The sequence below is a fragment of the Dermacentor variabilis genome, chromosome 10, assembly GCF_050947875.1.
Source record: "Dermacentor variabilis isolate Ectoservices chromosome 10, ASM5094787v1, whole genome shotgun sequence".
NCBI lineage: Eukaryota > Metazoa > Arthropoda > Arachnida > Ixodida > Ixodidae > Dermacentor > Dermacentor variabilis.
Genome location: NC_134577.1, coordinates 6201663 through 6215316, shown reverse-complemented (window position 1 = coordinate 6215316; position 13654 = coordinate 6201663). Strand labels below are relative to the sequence as shown.

General features: G+C 47.8%; 1 protein-coding gene and 1 long non-coding RNA gene across 4 annotated transcripts in view; one reads left to right on the top strand and one right to left on the bottom strand.

The window, feature by feature from the left end:
* The window catches only part of LOC142559778 (uncharacterized), a 139332-nt gene extending 138646 nt beyond the window's left edge, over nucleotides 1–686 (bottom strand). Inside the window, exon 1 of the long non-coding RNA XR_012823247.1 lies at nucleotides 569–686. This is a non-coding gene — a long non-coding RNA (uncharacterized LOC142559778). The remainder of the gene's footprint in view (nucleotides 1–568) is intronic.
* Nucleotides 1–13654, top strand: part of LOC142559769 (uncharacterized) — a 448941-nt gene that overhangs the window by 93613 nt on the left and 341674 nt on the right. For 2 of the 3 annotated variants that reach the window (XM_075671401.1, XM_075671402.1), the window contains one exon: nucleotides 12578–12812. In XM_075671401.1, the coding sequence (XP_075527516.1) occupies nucleotides 12578–12812 (235 nt within the window). Of the gene's footprint in view, nucleotides 1–10167; nucleotides 10287–12577; nucleotides 12813–13654 lie in introns of those variants that run through there. The other variant, XM_075671406.1, reaches the window with a different exon arrangement.

The window sequence follows — 13654 nt, the reverse complement described above, 5'->3', positions numbered from 1 at the left end:
CATAATAATACAACTATTACCTTGAGTAGGCATGAAAGCGTGTACCATCCTGTACGTGTCTGGGGCGGGCGTTCGAAGGATATGCGCCTTAAGTTTTTGTTCATAGGCGACGTGCCAGACATAAAAGAGAATGGCGCCGGCCAGAAAATCTTCGGCGGGGGGCTGCTGAAGCCCGATCAGTCTCGCTCTGGTCCAGTCAGTACGCCACTGGTAGCAAGAAACAGCGTCAATTTCCTGTCCTCTGAATCACTGTATATTTCAGTACATGGAGAGACGTACGACGGGGCACAGCTGGCGATCGAACACCTTACGATCGTTTCACTGACAGAACTCACAGCTCGTTTCCTTGGAATCAAGCTCAGCACTGTACTCACGTTGAAAACTGATGAAAAATTCTGCGTACAATGGCTAATTAGATCAATTTGAGACAGCTTACGTCAATAATTATGCCTGAAACGCGACAATCCGAAACGTAAACCAGCGTTATCAGTTACTTGTGCCGTTCAAATCGTGTAACATGGCTCTAAATTATACATAAACATTTTAGTCATATAACAAAAGAACTTACCGAAATCGCACGGTGTTGTTGCTGCCGTTCTCGCAAAATCGAGTCCAAGTGACCCGCTCAAAAGTTTGGCATTTGGCGCTCACTTTTGGCGCGAACCAACCGAAAGGAACCGCCAAGCGCAGCAGCCGCGTTACACTGTGGCGCTACCTGGCTACTGAGCAACCACGGTGGCTTCTGAAAGATGATTTTAAATAAAACGTTGCCTCAATTTTTTCATACTTGCTTACGCATCAAAATACTTTTTGTATAAGTATTCTTCACAGTTTGTTTTAGTTTGTGGCTATGCCAGTGTCAAATCACCTAGGCCATGTCATTGCTGTCGCGCTAGATTTGAATTGACGGATGATCGTGTGAGCTGTAACAGACGAAGAAAAAAGCTTTATTGAGAAAAGCGCCTGCTAGGTTGCCAGCCCAGGCTCAGGCCACCCGGACCTGGGTCCGCTGGATTGCCCATAGATGGTCGTGTAGATATGAGCTTGTCAGAGCGCTTAGCCATCGCTTCTCGTGAAGGCCAGGTTCTATGTTGTCGTATGTGTATTGCTCTGATCTCTGTGCATTTCCATAAGATGTGTGCCATGTCTGCGTGTTCGTGCTCGCAGAGCTTACAACTCGCTTCTGGGTATTGTCTGGATTTTACTTTATTTAAGTGTGCTGGTTGACAGCAGGTTCCGGTTTGCAAACTGCTCCAATCTGTTTCTTGATACATATCGAGTTGTTTGTGCGGTTGTGGGTATGCTTTTCTTTGTTTCGTGTATTGTCTCAGTATGTCGTGGTACGTGACCAGTTCGTCCCTGTTGTCTTGTATCGCTACTTCGTCGTCATTGCCTCCTCCGTGTTCTTCATCGCCTACGCCGCTGTCCTCCCCCCTTTCGCGGTGGTTGCGGGGTGTTGGGCCGTCACTGTCCGAGCTGCGGTGGGTTAGTTCTCGCGCGGCTCGGTGGGTCTTTTCGTTGAGGTTTGGAGGGGTGCTCGGGTCTTCTGTGGTTACTTCCCCCATATGTGCCGGGATCGATTTGAAGCATTTGGGTGGGATTTTGCCGTTCTTGAAGTCTTCTGCTCTGCGGTTCAGGATTTGGGCCACCTCGGTGGAGATCCAGTCCTTTGTGAAGTTCCTAATGACCTTCTTGGAGTCGTTGATTATTCTTCTGTCTCGTTGCCGACCGCTGATTACAGCCAATGCGATTGCCGTTTCTTCCGCTGCCTCTGACGATCTGGTCCTTACGGAGCCCGCCCTCACGGCATTTCCTTTCGTGCCTACGACCGCCGTTGAGAAGAGGTAAGCACCCTCGTCACCGCCGACACCACAATTGTCGTCGCGGTTTCGGGGGTACCGGGCGGCGACTACGAAGAGCACCCCCTCCCGCGGGACGTGGTTTTTGAGGATCGTTTTCGTGCGGCATTTTCTTCTCTCGACGTTGTGCACCGGGTGCATGTTCTTCGGGATGTTTTCCGTGTTTATTGAGGCTCGGACTTCCGGGTGAATCTGCGTCTTGGGGCCCTTCATTCCGTGGTAGTTTATGCCGATATTTCCCATGATTTCTATGCCCGCCTTGATTCTGGAAAGTCTTTCGAGTTGCGCTATCCTCTGTGAAGCTTCCGCAATTTTGTCCAGTGAAACAGTGCGTAGAAAACGGAAATTCTGCAAATAATCTGTTTGGCATGTGTTCTGTCTACGCTTGAATCTAGCAAAAATGTGCCTATACTGGTGACAATGAGCAAAACGTGAACAAGGTGAATGCAGGAGCCAACGTTTCGACAAGTGGACTTGTCTTCTTGAAGGCGACAAGTCCACTTGTCGAAACGTTGGCTCCTGCATTCACCTTGTTCACGTTTTGCTCATCGTCTTGAATTGCCATCTCCCGCATTCCCCGTCTTTATACTGGTGACAGTGACGTTAGGGAGGCTGTAACTGGGAGGTGTGAACCTTTACCCGGAAGCGTTTTTACAATTTGCTAGTAGGTACAGCGAGGCGGGGCGCTTTTGACGGCGATCGACGTTTCTGCGCAGGCGCGAATAAGAGCGGGTGCGAGAGAGAAAATCTGGAGGTCTTTGCTCCTTGAATATGTGAGTCTGCCTAGGCACAACGGAGGAGGTTTCTTAGCGCGTGTTGTATTCGTGTGTCCCCTAGGCATGCCGGCATTGCGGAGTGCGGTCCAGTTTGCTTACGCTCCACCGCTGGCTGCCCGCGCGGTGAGGCAGTGGACACGGACGCCCCATTTGGTGATCGCCGTGTCTGAAGGGGCAAGGTTCTGACTAGTGTTGCATAAGTCGCGGGTTGCTTTTTTAGTCGCGACGATAGGTTGCATTTTTTACAAGCACTGCTCTAGGAAGGCCCATGTAACCGGCAAACGGGGGGCTCAGGAGAGCACCTGCGGTTATATTAAAGCAGGCGGCTCAGGATCTCCGGCAGGGCCGGATTAAGAAAAATGGGGGCCCTGGGCTAATGCGCATGCAGGCCCCCTTACCCTATACTTACTCCGCCCCCCCTCTGTCGCTTGCTACACTACTGGAAATATGCCATGTTTCATTTTAATTCCACCAAATTAAAAAAAGGACGAAGTGCGATCAACGGGATTATTATTGTTGTTATTATTATAAGGAAAACAACAAAACTTGCTTAAAACGCGTGCTGTTGTAAACACCGACACATACGTTTACTTTGTGATTAATCTGCATTCTGTTTTCAGCAAAAGCTAGGCTTTAAGGAAAAGTTTAGTGCACTCAAGACGAACAAGAACGTACAAAAGACAAAACAGCTCAGATGTCGATCCTTCTAAACCTAGGCTTTGTTTGCATCACGAAGTTTGATACCGTGAGGAGACGCATGGTTTTATCCAAAACATTCTTTACTAAAATTCAAGCATCAGACTGCAGTAATCGTTATACACGTTACTCTATAAATATGCAATAGATATATACAATACTTAAGGCAATACAAACACCATGAAAATGCACTAGAATACAGGTGGAAATTACCAACTGTAATTACAAAACGTTATTTGAAAATATTTTCGTTTAAGGTAAGGCAAGCAAAGACGACACCAAATAAACGTGGCACTATCACAAATAACAAACATACAGTTCTTTATAAGCACGCTAAATATCACAAGAAGAACAAACAAGAGACGAACAACGAAGATTTGCATATCTTGAATTACACTGTTCAGCGTTTCATTGGCAACGTGGAGGCTGGGAGGCGACAGAACGAACTTATTGAAACTATTCGTGTATAGCGCCAACAGCTCCTCTTTTAATATCTTTTCTTTCGCGCCTTCGCTTTGGCGAAATCAGATATTGGCTGTTCGAAGGATAGATCGCGGAGAAAGTCACTTTAAATGAACATGATAGCAAGCGATTTCACCTTGTCGTCAAAGAGGCTCGAACGAAGGCGATTTTTTATCAGCGACAACTTGGAAAACGATCGTTCGGCCTCAGTTTGCCACGGGTATCCTTAAGTACTTTCGCAAGGCAATAAAAATGTTCGGAAACACATCAAGAAGCTTTCTTTCGCTCAGCAACTTCATCATTCGCAGGGGACTTGTGTCCTGGCACACAGAGTTGTGCAGAAAGTTCTCAAACTGAATGATTTCAGCGGAAAATGCTGGCTCCAAATCATTTTTATAGTTTTTCACCAACTTCTCAGCCTGCTGTGCCCAGAGAGGCCTCGCTCTCAACTTCTGTCAGCAATAGGCCGTACCGATGACTGGCGCACGCTGCCTGGTTGGTCCGTGACTGGCCGAGAGCGGTGCGTTCCCGGGAGCTCCTTAGCGGGCGGGCTTTTGCAAGCTTAACCGGCGGCTCGGGGCTGAATTGAAGCCCGCGATCAACTTCCTTTTACAGACGCGCGCCGCGTCTGTCTGTTATTAGCGCCAAAGCAGGCGTTCACTACGCATAGAGTTCCTTGTACAAATTCCCTCCTTCTCCGTTCAAACTCACTCCTTCTCCCGTTCCGGTCTTGTCTACCTATTGGCTAGGAACAATTGTCTGTTCTGGGAAGTTCTCGATTTTTCTTTCGCCCCGTCGACGCCGAGCGCGAGAACGAAGGGGAGAGGGCGACTCCTAGCGCGGGTGAAGTTACGCGCCTTCCGTCGCCTCTGAGCCATCTTTTTCTACTTATTTCTGAAAAGTTCGGCGGCCAGTCTGACCTACTTTTTCCCAACGTTACTAGACTAGCTTCAGTTGTAAAACTCTCCGCTCGCGCGCTTACAGCCGCTGTCGCCACTTCTGTGACAGCCGCCAGGTGGCAGCACCGTTCCATCGGGCTCTACTGCAGACGCCTCGCCGCAGCCTTGAGCTCGTGCGGACGGGCAGTTTGCGCGTTTCACGCTCGCTGGCGTTCTCCCTTGTCCGAATTTGTGATACCATGAGAAAGCGGTATCCACCTACGCAATAAGATTTGTCGGGCCAGTTGGTTCATACTGAAAGAAGGGCAAACTGCACGAAAGGAAGAAACGCATACAGCGAAGCGCAGAAGCTGCGTTTCTAAATGTCGTGTGTTTCTTCCTGTCGCCTTAACGTTTCGCGCAGTTTAGGCTCAGGAGCCTGAAGATCTGGCCAAAGTGCGTAATTGTAGGATGATCTTCATCCCCACGGAAGCTTCTCACGACGCCAAAGAAGCGCTACAAGAAGTACGGAGAGGTCAGTCTTTGAACACACACACATAAAAAAAATCGACGGCTCTTTCATTCCGTGAAGATGGTTAACCAGCGAAGCTGAAACGTGCGTCCCCTGTGTTTATCACTGGGTTAATCCCGAGGGTTCATTAAAGTATTTCTCAATTATGAGGTTACAAACACAATCGGCTGCGACGGAGAGAACGACGTCACTGACGGTATGCCCGCAGTCCGCCGTTGTCGCTTGCGTTCGATGCATCGAGTTAGCTCTGCGGCGTGGTTAGCAGCCTTCGCCCGCCATATGCCGCTTGTGATTCCTCGAAATTAAATTCCTTCCAAATTAAATATGTCCGTTACGTAAGACAATGTCGTCCCCATTACGACGACAGAAGTGAAGTAAAATTCTACGCTGGAATGATGAACGGCAACGCAGCGGAAGACGACGACGAACGCGGGAGCAGTGGCACGAGCGCGTGCCGTGGATTTCGCAGAGAGTTCCCGGTGGGCACGAGGAATCGCTCTGTCAATCGCGCCGCCGGGGGATTCCTGTTTTTGCAGCTCGACAAGCTCTCCCCAAATGATCAGGCTAAACGCAACATTAGGCGGGGGGCCCCGTCTGCTCGTTCTGGTTTTCTCGCTTCATACGTCATGTCGCTCCAAGTTCGTTGCCTACGGTTCCATATACTAAGCAGGTTAGAATAAATGGGCCCCCTTATCCTACTGTCCGAGGTGAGGCCCTGGGCTGCAGCCCCCTTAGCCCCCCTCCCCCTTAATTCAGCGCTGATCTCCGGGGCACCCAAGTGGTAGCGGGGCGATCAAAGCTGGAAGCAGGGCGGCCCGTGGGTTGGGGCGGCGGAGGCTGAAGCGTGCCAGGGTGTATTCGCATAAAAAATTGGCTGTCCACGAAAGCGGACAGCCGATCTCACACTCCCCTGGCACGCGCAGGCCTCGGCGAGCCCCAGCCCACCGACCAGTCCGGATTCTAGCGTTGGTGTACCCGTTGCCGCTTTGGTGTCCTGGAGGCGTCGCCAATAATGCGAAATAATGACACACTGTTTTAATTAGTAAAAAACACGATTGAATAAATATAATTGCGCCGAGCCGCCAACTTGCGATGCTAGGTTCAGCACTACCGCGCTCCGCGACTTCTGCCAAGCATGACTAGGGACAAGCGCATACAACACGCGCCAAGAAACTCCTCCGTAGTGTCTAGGCAGAGTCGCATATTAAGGGAGCAAAGGTCCCCACATTGCCTCTCTCGCACCTGCTCTTACTCGCGCATGCGCGCAAACGTCCGTTGTCTCCGCAAGTGCCACGCCCCGCTGTACCTACTGGCAATTGGAAATACGCTACCCGGAAGTGTCGCCTTGCGCTATCCCTTCCCTATAGTCCGAAATAGGGCCCTGCGATCGGGAGCGCGGAGACTGTCCGGTCTGGTCAACTCTCTAGATATGCAAAACATGTTTGAGTATTCCAGTAAAGAAAGCAAAGATCTGGTAGAGCCAGAGTCGTTACATTCCTAGGTTACTGTTCCACTTGTTTTTGCGTAGTTCCCTCGTGTTAGCGCTTGTTATAAAGGACGCCGTGAAAAGGAAAAAAAGGAAAGAACTCAGCGATGGTGTTTTGTGCCTCAATGCAGTTCGGGGTGCAAATCGTTGCCGGAAAAGTGACCCTTGTAGATCTATGCGGCGGCATGCAAAGAGCGATTTACGAGTAGGGAACGGGCTATCCTGAGCTGACAGGAGCTTCAAGAGGGGACACAGGGGAGAAATCACACACACACACGGCGCTGTTCTTTATGTGATAATGAACCAACTCGCCTGTCAGTCAATCCTGACAGTTTCTACAGAATTCAGTTAAGTTCTGCAGGAAAATGAAGGTCAACATGAATAAATAATGTTACAGTTTTAATAGAGGCAGCCGAAGTGGCCTTGGAACATATGTTGACTGCACAGAGCGATTAACGCAGCGATACTCGCATTGAGCACTATATTACAAGCAACTTGATAAGAAAGCGGTTTCTTCCATGTGCAGGGATAGCTGAGATGTGCCAAGGGACAAACAGTGCTGCAGTGGAAGTGCGTACTGACGTATCCAAGGAATGGGATTTTGGATGGCTTCTGTCTTCTGTAGCCGTCAGAGTCACTGCATAACTTGAATAATGCTGTCGAATTAAGCAGGGTGCACAATGTGCATGCATTCAAAGATTGTAAGCAGCTTGTACACTGCAGGCAACAGCGTGCCACGAACTGGCTGTCAAACATTGCGCAGGACTAACCTGATTAGTTGTTAGATTTGTTTTATCACAAGGATTAATTTCCTTTTAAAGGTGCTCAACCAAGCAGCTAGTGAAAAATATAAAATAAAGAGGCTCGAGCCTTGCGTCACTTAAGGGCATCCACCACAATGTCACGGTAATGTTGCTGATAAAGTTATGTGTTATAAAGCCGTGAAACAAAGTTGTCTGAATTCCTCTAAAACATTGAGCGTATATAATGGCTCCGCTATTGTACGACCTTAGGCACCACTCAAATGTGCATTGAGAGAAAGAGAATCCATTAATGGACACAGTCATTCGCAGTAAATGTCAGTCACAATAAAACAATAAAATAATGGCGAAAGATAACACCCTCCCGTTTGGACAACCTCGTGCTACTCTCTTTAACAACGTCGATAAAACATAAAAAATGTACAGATCATTTTGCATTCGCAAAAATTGTTACAGAAACGCAGCACCTTCAAAAATATGCTTTATAGAAGCATAGTTTCATTATGGTTGGATTATTTTTCTGGCGCAAGGTTCGAATGGATGCCGGGGTTGGTGGTTGTCCAGTGCTATAGGCGTATATCGTGAAAGGGTAGTATTGTTGTTGAATGTTGAATGGTAACGTAACTTATACCTGCGAAAAGCAAGCAAGACGCGGCGCGAGTGCGATGCCACAGAAGCCGCGATACCACGCCCCCGAGGCATCGTGGCTCAGTAGTGCAGGTAAACTATTTGCCTTTAGGTTGGTTCGCACTGTTGGTGTTCTACACTGTATGCACGTCATAAGTGAATGCCAAACTTCTAAGTGTGACACTTCGACTGGATATCGCGAGAACGGCAGCAACAACACCCTGTGATTTTGGAAAGTTATCTTGTTATGGTGCCTTGAACGTTTCTCTATAACGACGCCTTCCTTTGGTCCCGCCTAGTGCCCGGCCCCGAAGTTAAAAAAAAAAAAAAAGCACGAGGATTGCGATATGGGGAAGAGAAAAAGCTGTAGTTACGTTAAAGGGCTCCTGAACCACCCCTCGGGCTTGTTGAAAAATATGCCGACCCCATGCACTGCGGGAATCGATGTAAGCGAAGCTTTCTGCTCTGCATATATGCTTTGACGATAATTAGCAGTTGTGTTAATTGATGGCGAATGTTTAATTTCTTCAACGTTTAGTCCAACAGGAGAGTGTTGAGTTGATGTTAAACGTTACCTTGAGTGCACCACTGCTGTTTGTCTGCGTAGTACACAGAATACACAGGGGAGGTGTTTGCTTGAGGCGTTGTTGTGCGCCGTACTTCATAACTTCTGAGACGGTTGGACATATACGTTGCCTCATGTGGCACATATATAGCATCGTGGCAGAAGTATTAAACTTGAATTGAATTATGGGCATGTACGTGCCAAAACCACGGTCGGATGATGAGCGGACTCCGGATTACTTTTGACACCGTGGTGTTCTTTAACGTGTCCCTAAATCTATAAGTGCACGAGCGTTTTTTTATTTCGCCCCCATAGAAATGCGGCTGACGTGGTTTGGATCAAACCCGCGACCTCAAGCAATGCCATAGCCCCAAAGCTACTAGCAGCGGGCACAGAAACGTTGACTTGACGCGTGACAGCTTCCGTAGTGTCGCCTAGACCATACGGTGCGCCTTAATGCGGTTTTGCTTCTGCGCGCCCTGCGTAAGTTGTCCGCTTGACAAATTTGCATGGTTTTTGTTTTTCAGAAATTGCAGAAACGTACAGTGCCGTATCTTGAACTTAAATTTATCCGGTTTGCCCGCAACCATTCTAGTGCCAAAGTGCGCGCGCCCGCGCGGGCCTCATATTCAAAGCGATCTACGAAGTTTGAAGAGTGCGCGTAGAGCCGGTAGCTTCATATGCGCTGTGTCTTCGACGATTCGTTCGCGTTGAAGTGAGAGGTGCATGAAGATCAATCCGCTCGCTGCTGCTGCCGCGAGTCCTCACTCCAGCGTGTTCACAGCGACTTTCCGCTTTGAAAACTGTTTCGCTGTTTCGCTCCATGACCGCGAAACAGCAGTCATGAAGCGAGATTTGTTCATGTTTACCTGTGCGCGCGTGACACCGTGCTTGTCAATTTAGTTAGGGAGCGAATGTTTACAAGTTTATACGGCCGATAAAACTACTATGCTTACTTCGCATAGCTATCTACGCCTTTCGGGCGAAACTGCGACTTTTTTTGTTTTCGTTCCAAGGGACATTGGTCACACGTATAGGCACATTCTTGCTTGATTCAAGCGTATACAGAACACGCACCAAACAGATTATCAGTAGAGTTCCTATATTCTGCGCACTGTTTTGAAGCTCACACATCCGTCACTTCAATATAATAATAATAATATTTGGGGTTTTACGTGCCAAAACCACTTCCTGATTATGAGGCACGACGTAGTGGAGGACTCCGGAAATTTTGACCACCTGGGGTTCTTTAACGTGCACCTAAATGTAAGCACACGGGTGTTTTCGCATTTCGCCCCCATCGAAGCCGTCACTTCAAATCTAGCGCGACAGCAATGACATGGCCTCCGTGATTTGCCACTGGCATATCCACAAACTAAAACAAACTGTGAAGAATACTTATACAAAAAGTATTTTGATGCGTAAGTATGAAAAAATTGAGGCAAAGTTTTATTTAAAATCATCTTTCAGAAGCCACCGTGGCTGCTCAGTAGCCAGGTAGCGCCACAGTGTAACGCGGCTGCTGCGCTTGGCGGTTCCTTTCGGTTGGTTCGCGCCAAAAGTGAGCGCCAAATGCCAAACTTTTGAGCGGGTCACTTGGACTCGATTTTGCGAGAACGGCAGCAACAACACCGTGCGATTTCGGTAAGTTCTTTTGTTATATGACTAAAATGTTTATGTATAATTTAGAGCCATGTTACACGATTTGAACGGCACAAGTAACTGATAACGCTGGTTTACGTTTCGGATTGTCGCGTTTCAGGCATAATTATTGACGTAAGCTGTCTCAAATTGATCTAATTAGCCACTGCACGCAGAATTTTTCATCAGTTTTCAACGTGAGTACAGTGCTGAGCTTGATTCCAAGGAAACGAGCTGTGAGTTCTGTCAGTGAAACGATCGTAAGGTGTTCGATCGCCAGCTGTGCCCCGTCGTACGTCTCTCCATGTACTGAAATATACAGTGATTCAGAGGACAGGAAATTGACGCTGTTTCTTGCTACCAGTGGCGTACTGACTGGACCAGAGCGAGCCTGATCGGGCTTCAGCAGCCCCCCGCCGAAGATTTTCTGGCCGGCGCCATTCTCTTTTATGTCTGGCACGTCGCCTATGAACAAAAACTTAAGGCGCATATCCTTCGAACGCCCGCCCCAGACACGTACAGGATGGTACACGCTTTCATGCCTACTCAAGGTAATAGTTGTATTATTATGCACCAAACATGGAAAACTTAACAGAGAACAACGGAAGCTTAGCCCCCCCCCCCCCTAAAAAAAGGAAAGGAAGAAAAAAAGAACACTGTCTTGGCTACGTGCCTGCCTGCTGCCTTAGAGAAATGCCACACACAACTTTCAGTCGTATAGTTGCTGCCAATCATACCTCGTTGCCATCGAACTACGTGCCTGCGTATGCTCATGGGAACATGACTCATGACCTATGACCTGAGCAGTGGTAGAACAAGGAATGTCGCTTGGCGGGGGGGGGGGGGGGGGGTCAAACGTTTCGATAAAGGGACTTGTCTTCGTCACTGCTGAATAAGAGTGATCACGCGAAAGAGCAGTCGCATGCTTAGGCCTCAGAAGTACGCAAATCAGCGTGAATTACGATAATCTATATCTTGCCTGTCCGGGTTTGAAAACAGCGTTCGCGTGCTTTTTTTATGGCGCTTGGGTCTCCTTCTCACTCTTGGTATGCTTGGCTGTATGGCAGATGTGCTTGACACGAATACATTGTGTATGCTTCACCGCAATATAATGCTGTACTGCGGGGAAGTTGACTATAGGCGACAGAGCAATATGCAACGCATTTAATCATTCACTGACGAAGGAGCAAAACAAGAAAGCTACATGGAACGTTTGAACAAACGTCACTTCAACACCTTTGTATAGAAAGTGCACTCATGGACAAATGTTTCGTGGACAGAGCACAATAATTTGGTGAAAGATTTGTGCCTTCGACAACTTTGAAACGAATAAAATCTGTCTTGTTTCCTTCCGAGTCAAAGGTGAGTATTCTTGGAAGCCCTCAGGGACCTGCTGCCGTGACATTTTATTGCAAATCTATATTAGTCACATGAGCAGATTTGGTACCAGTATGATTCTATTTAAGGTGTGTCAGACGCTGTCTATGTACAAAGGTGACTAAAGCTGCTGACAGTGTTAAATTTAGCTCAGGGAAGCAACCACAATGTGCCCACTCCGCATTCAAGCCATCAAATAGGTGTGACACTCAAAGGTAGCCATCAGGCACATCAAAAAATTTCGCTGAGTTATCTAGGCAGCCTTCCTTGTACCACAAAATGCCAGTTGAGACCCTTTTTATACAGTGAGGCCAACAAAGACTGGAAGTTTGTGTTGCATCAAATATACATCATCAACTGGCCCAATTTATACCGTCCTAAAGTCCCTGTATCTTCGTGCTTAGATTTTGGGAAAGGTTGAAATGCATGTTCATTCTGATAATTTTTATGCGTGCTACTTGCAGTATTTGCATAGTGGCACAAATATGTCTACCAGCGTTGGAATATAGAGTGCACTCACTCATTACTGCCCCTATAGTAACATTGCAGCAGGCACTGTTAATAGGCAGTACTTGGCCTTTGCTAGGCTTCTTAAAAAAACTTGATTATCCTGCCTGTTGGACGCAACTGCAGTTCTGAACCACCGTGTCTGCAGTAATACAGCACTGACCACAAAATAAGTGAACATTTTTCGCTGGAAAAAACTGGTAATTTTAACATTTAATATTATCCACCGTAGAAACACTGAGAGTTAGTCTGGAATATTAAAGGAAATGCATTTACGGCTGAAAATAAAAATAGACAAGAGCATGCCGGACTTTGGAAAAACACTGAAGATGCTGACCTTATCTCTGTAGATGCTTTTAATGAAATGCACCGACGGTACAGCAACCCCTCGGCATGTGATCCACTTCCAGGCTGTGCGCCGCAAGACCATCGACAGCTGGGTGTCTTCACGGTTGAGCCTGTTCCCCAGGCCACTGGACGAAGACGTGGCGTATGACGACACCGAAGTCCCTGCTCTGGCGCCTCCTCTGCCGCCACGCAACCCGGGCTGTCAGAGGATCAGCTGGCCACTTGGACGGCACAGTTGCTATGACTCGCCACCGTCGTCACCCGCACCGCCTCTGCCCACGTCAGCGTTACCCACAGGTGAGTTAGGCGACTCGCTTGCACTTGTGCCTTTGTACTGAGGATTGCAAATGATTGGAACATGCGCAATCTCGCTACACTCTTGGATAGTCTAACGTAACTTTATTTATACTGGTCATGCGTTGCTCACTGTGACCACTGAAGAGAGCCAAATGAACAGCACAATCATTTGGCTTTTGCGCTTGTGATACATATGCTGTATTGCATCACATATCCTTTTGTACAAACGCTTCACCTTTGAAGTAGTATGAATTTACGAGAAACGCACAGCAGGCTATGCTCATTTTGAGGCAATGTGGCTGTTCCTGGAGGGGCTTCCCTTCCTTGCAGAGTAGAACGTATAGGCGAATACTATGCTGGCACTGGCAAACGTGTCTGGTTTTCATTAACGAGCTCTCTCTCTTATGCGTGTCGGTGCAGTGTTTGAAGCCGCATTGTGAATGCCTTGTGACACTGGACGAGGCGGACAGGCACGTGCCTGTCAGTGGTTTGTGAGTACTACCTCCGATTTTCGTGACGTGCACAAGGAATTCGTAAGAAAACCTTACGCCAAGAAGCCCTGCTCCATTTGGCGTGCATCTTGAAACGGTCACCAAGAGAATATAATTGGTGATATTTTGGTATTCTAGGAATTCTAGCATGACAATGTAGCTGCGGGGTCGACAGCTATCTGAGAAAGCAAAAAAGTGGATACAATATTTTTGCATAAGGGGACATTGCACTAGCGCGTAAAAGAAGGACACGGACAGGAACATGAAAAAAAGACGCACCGAACGCTTTTTTTCATGTTCCTGTCCGTGTCCTTTTTTACGCGCTAGTGCAATGTCCTCTTATACGAATAA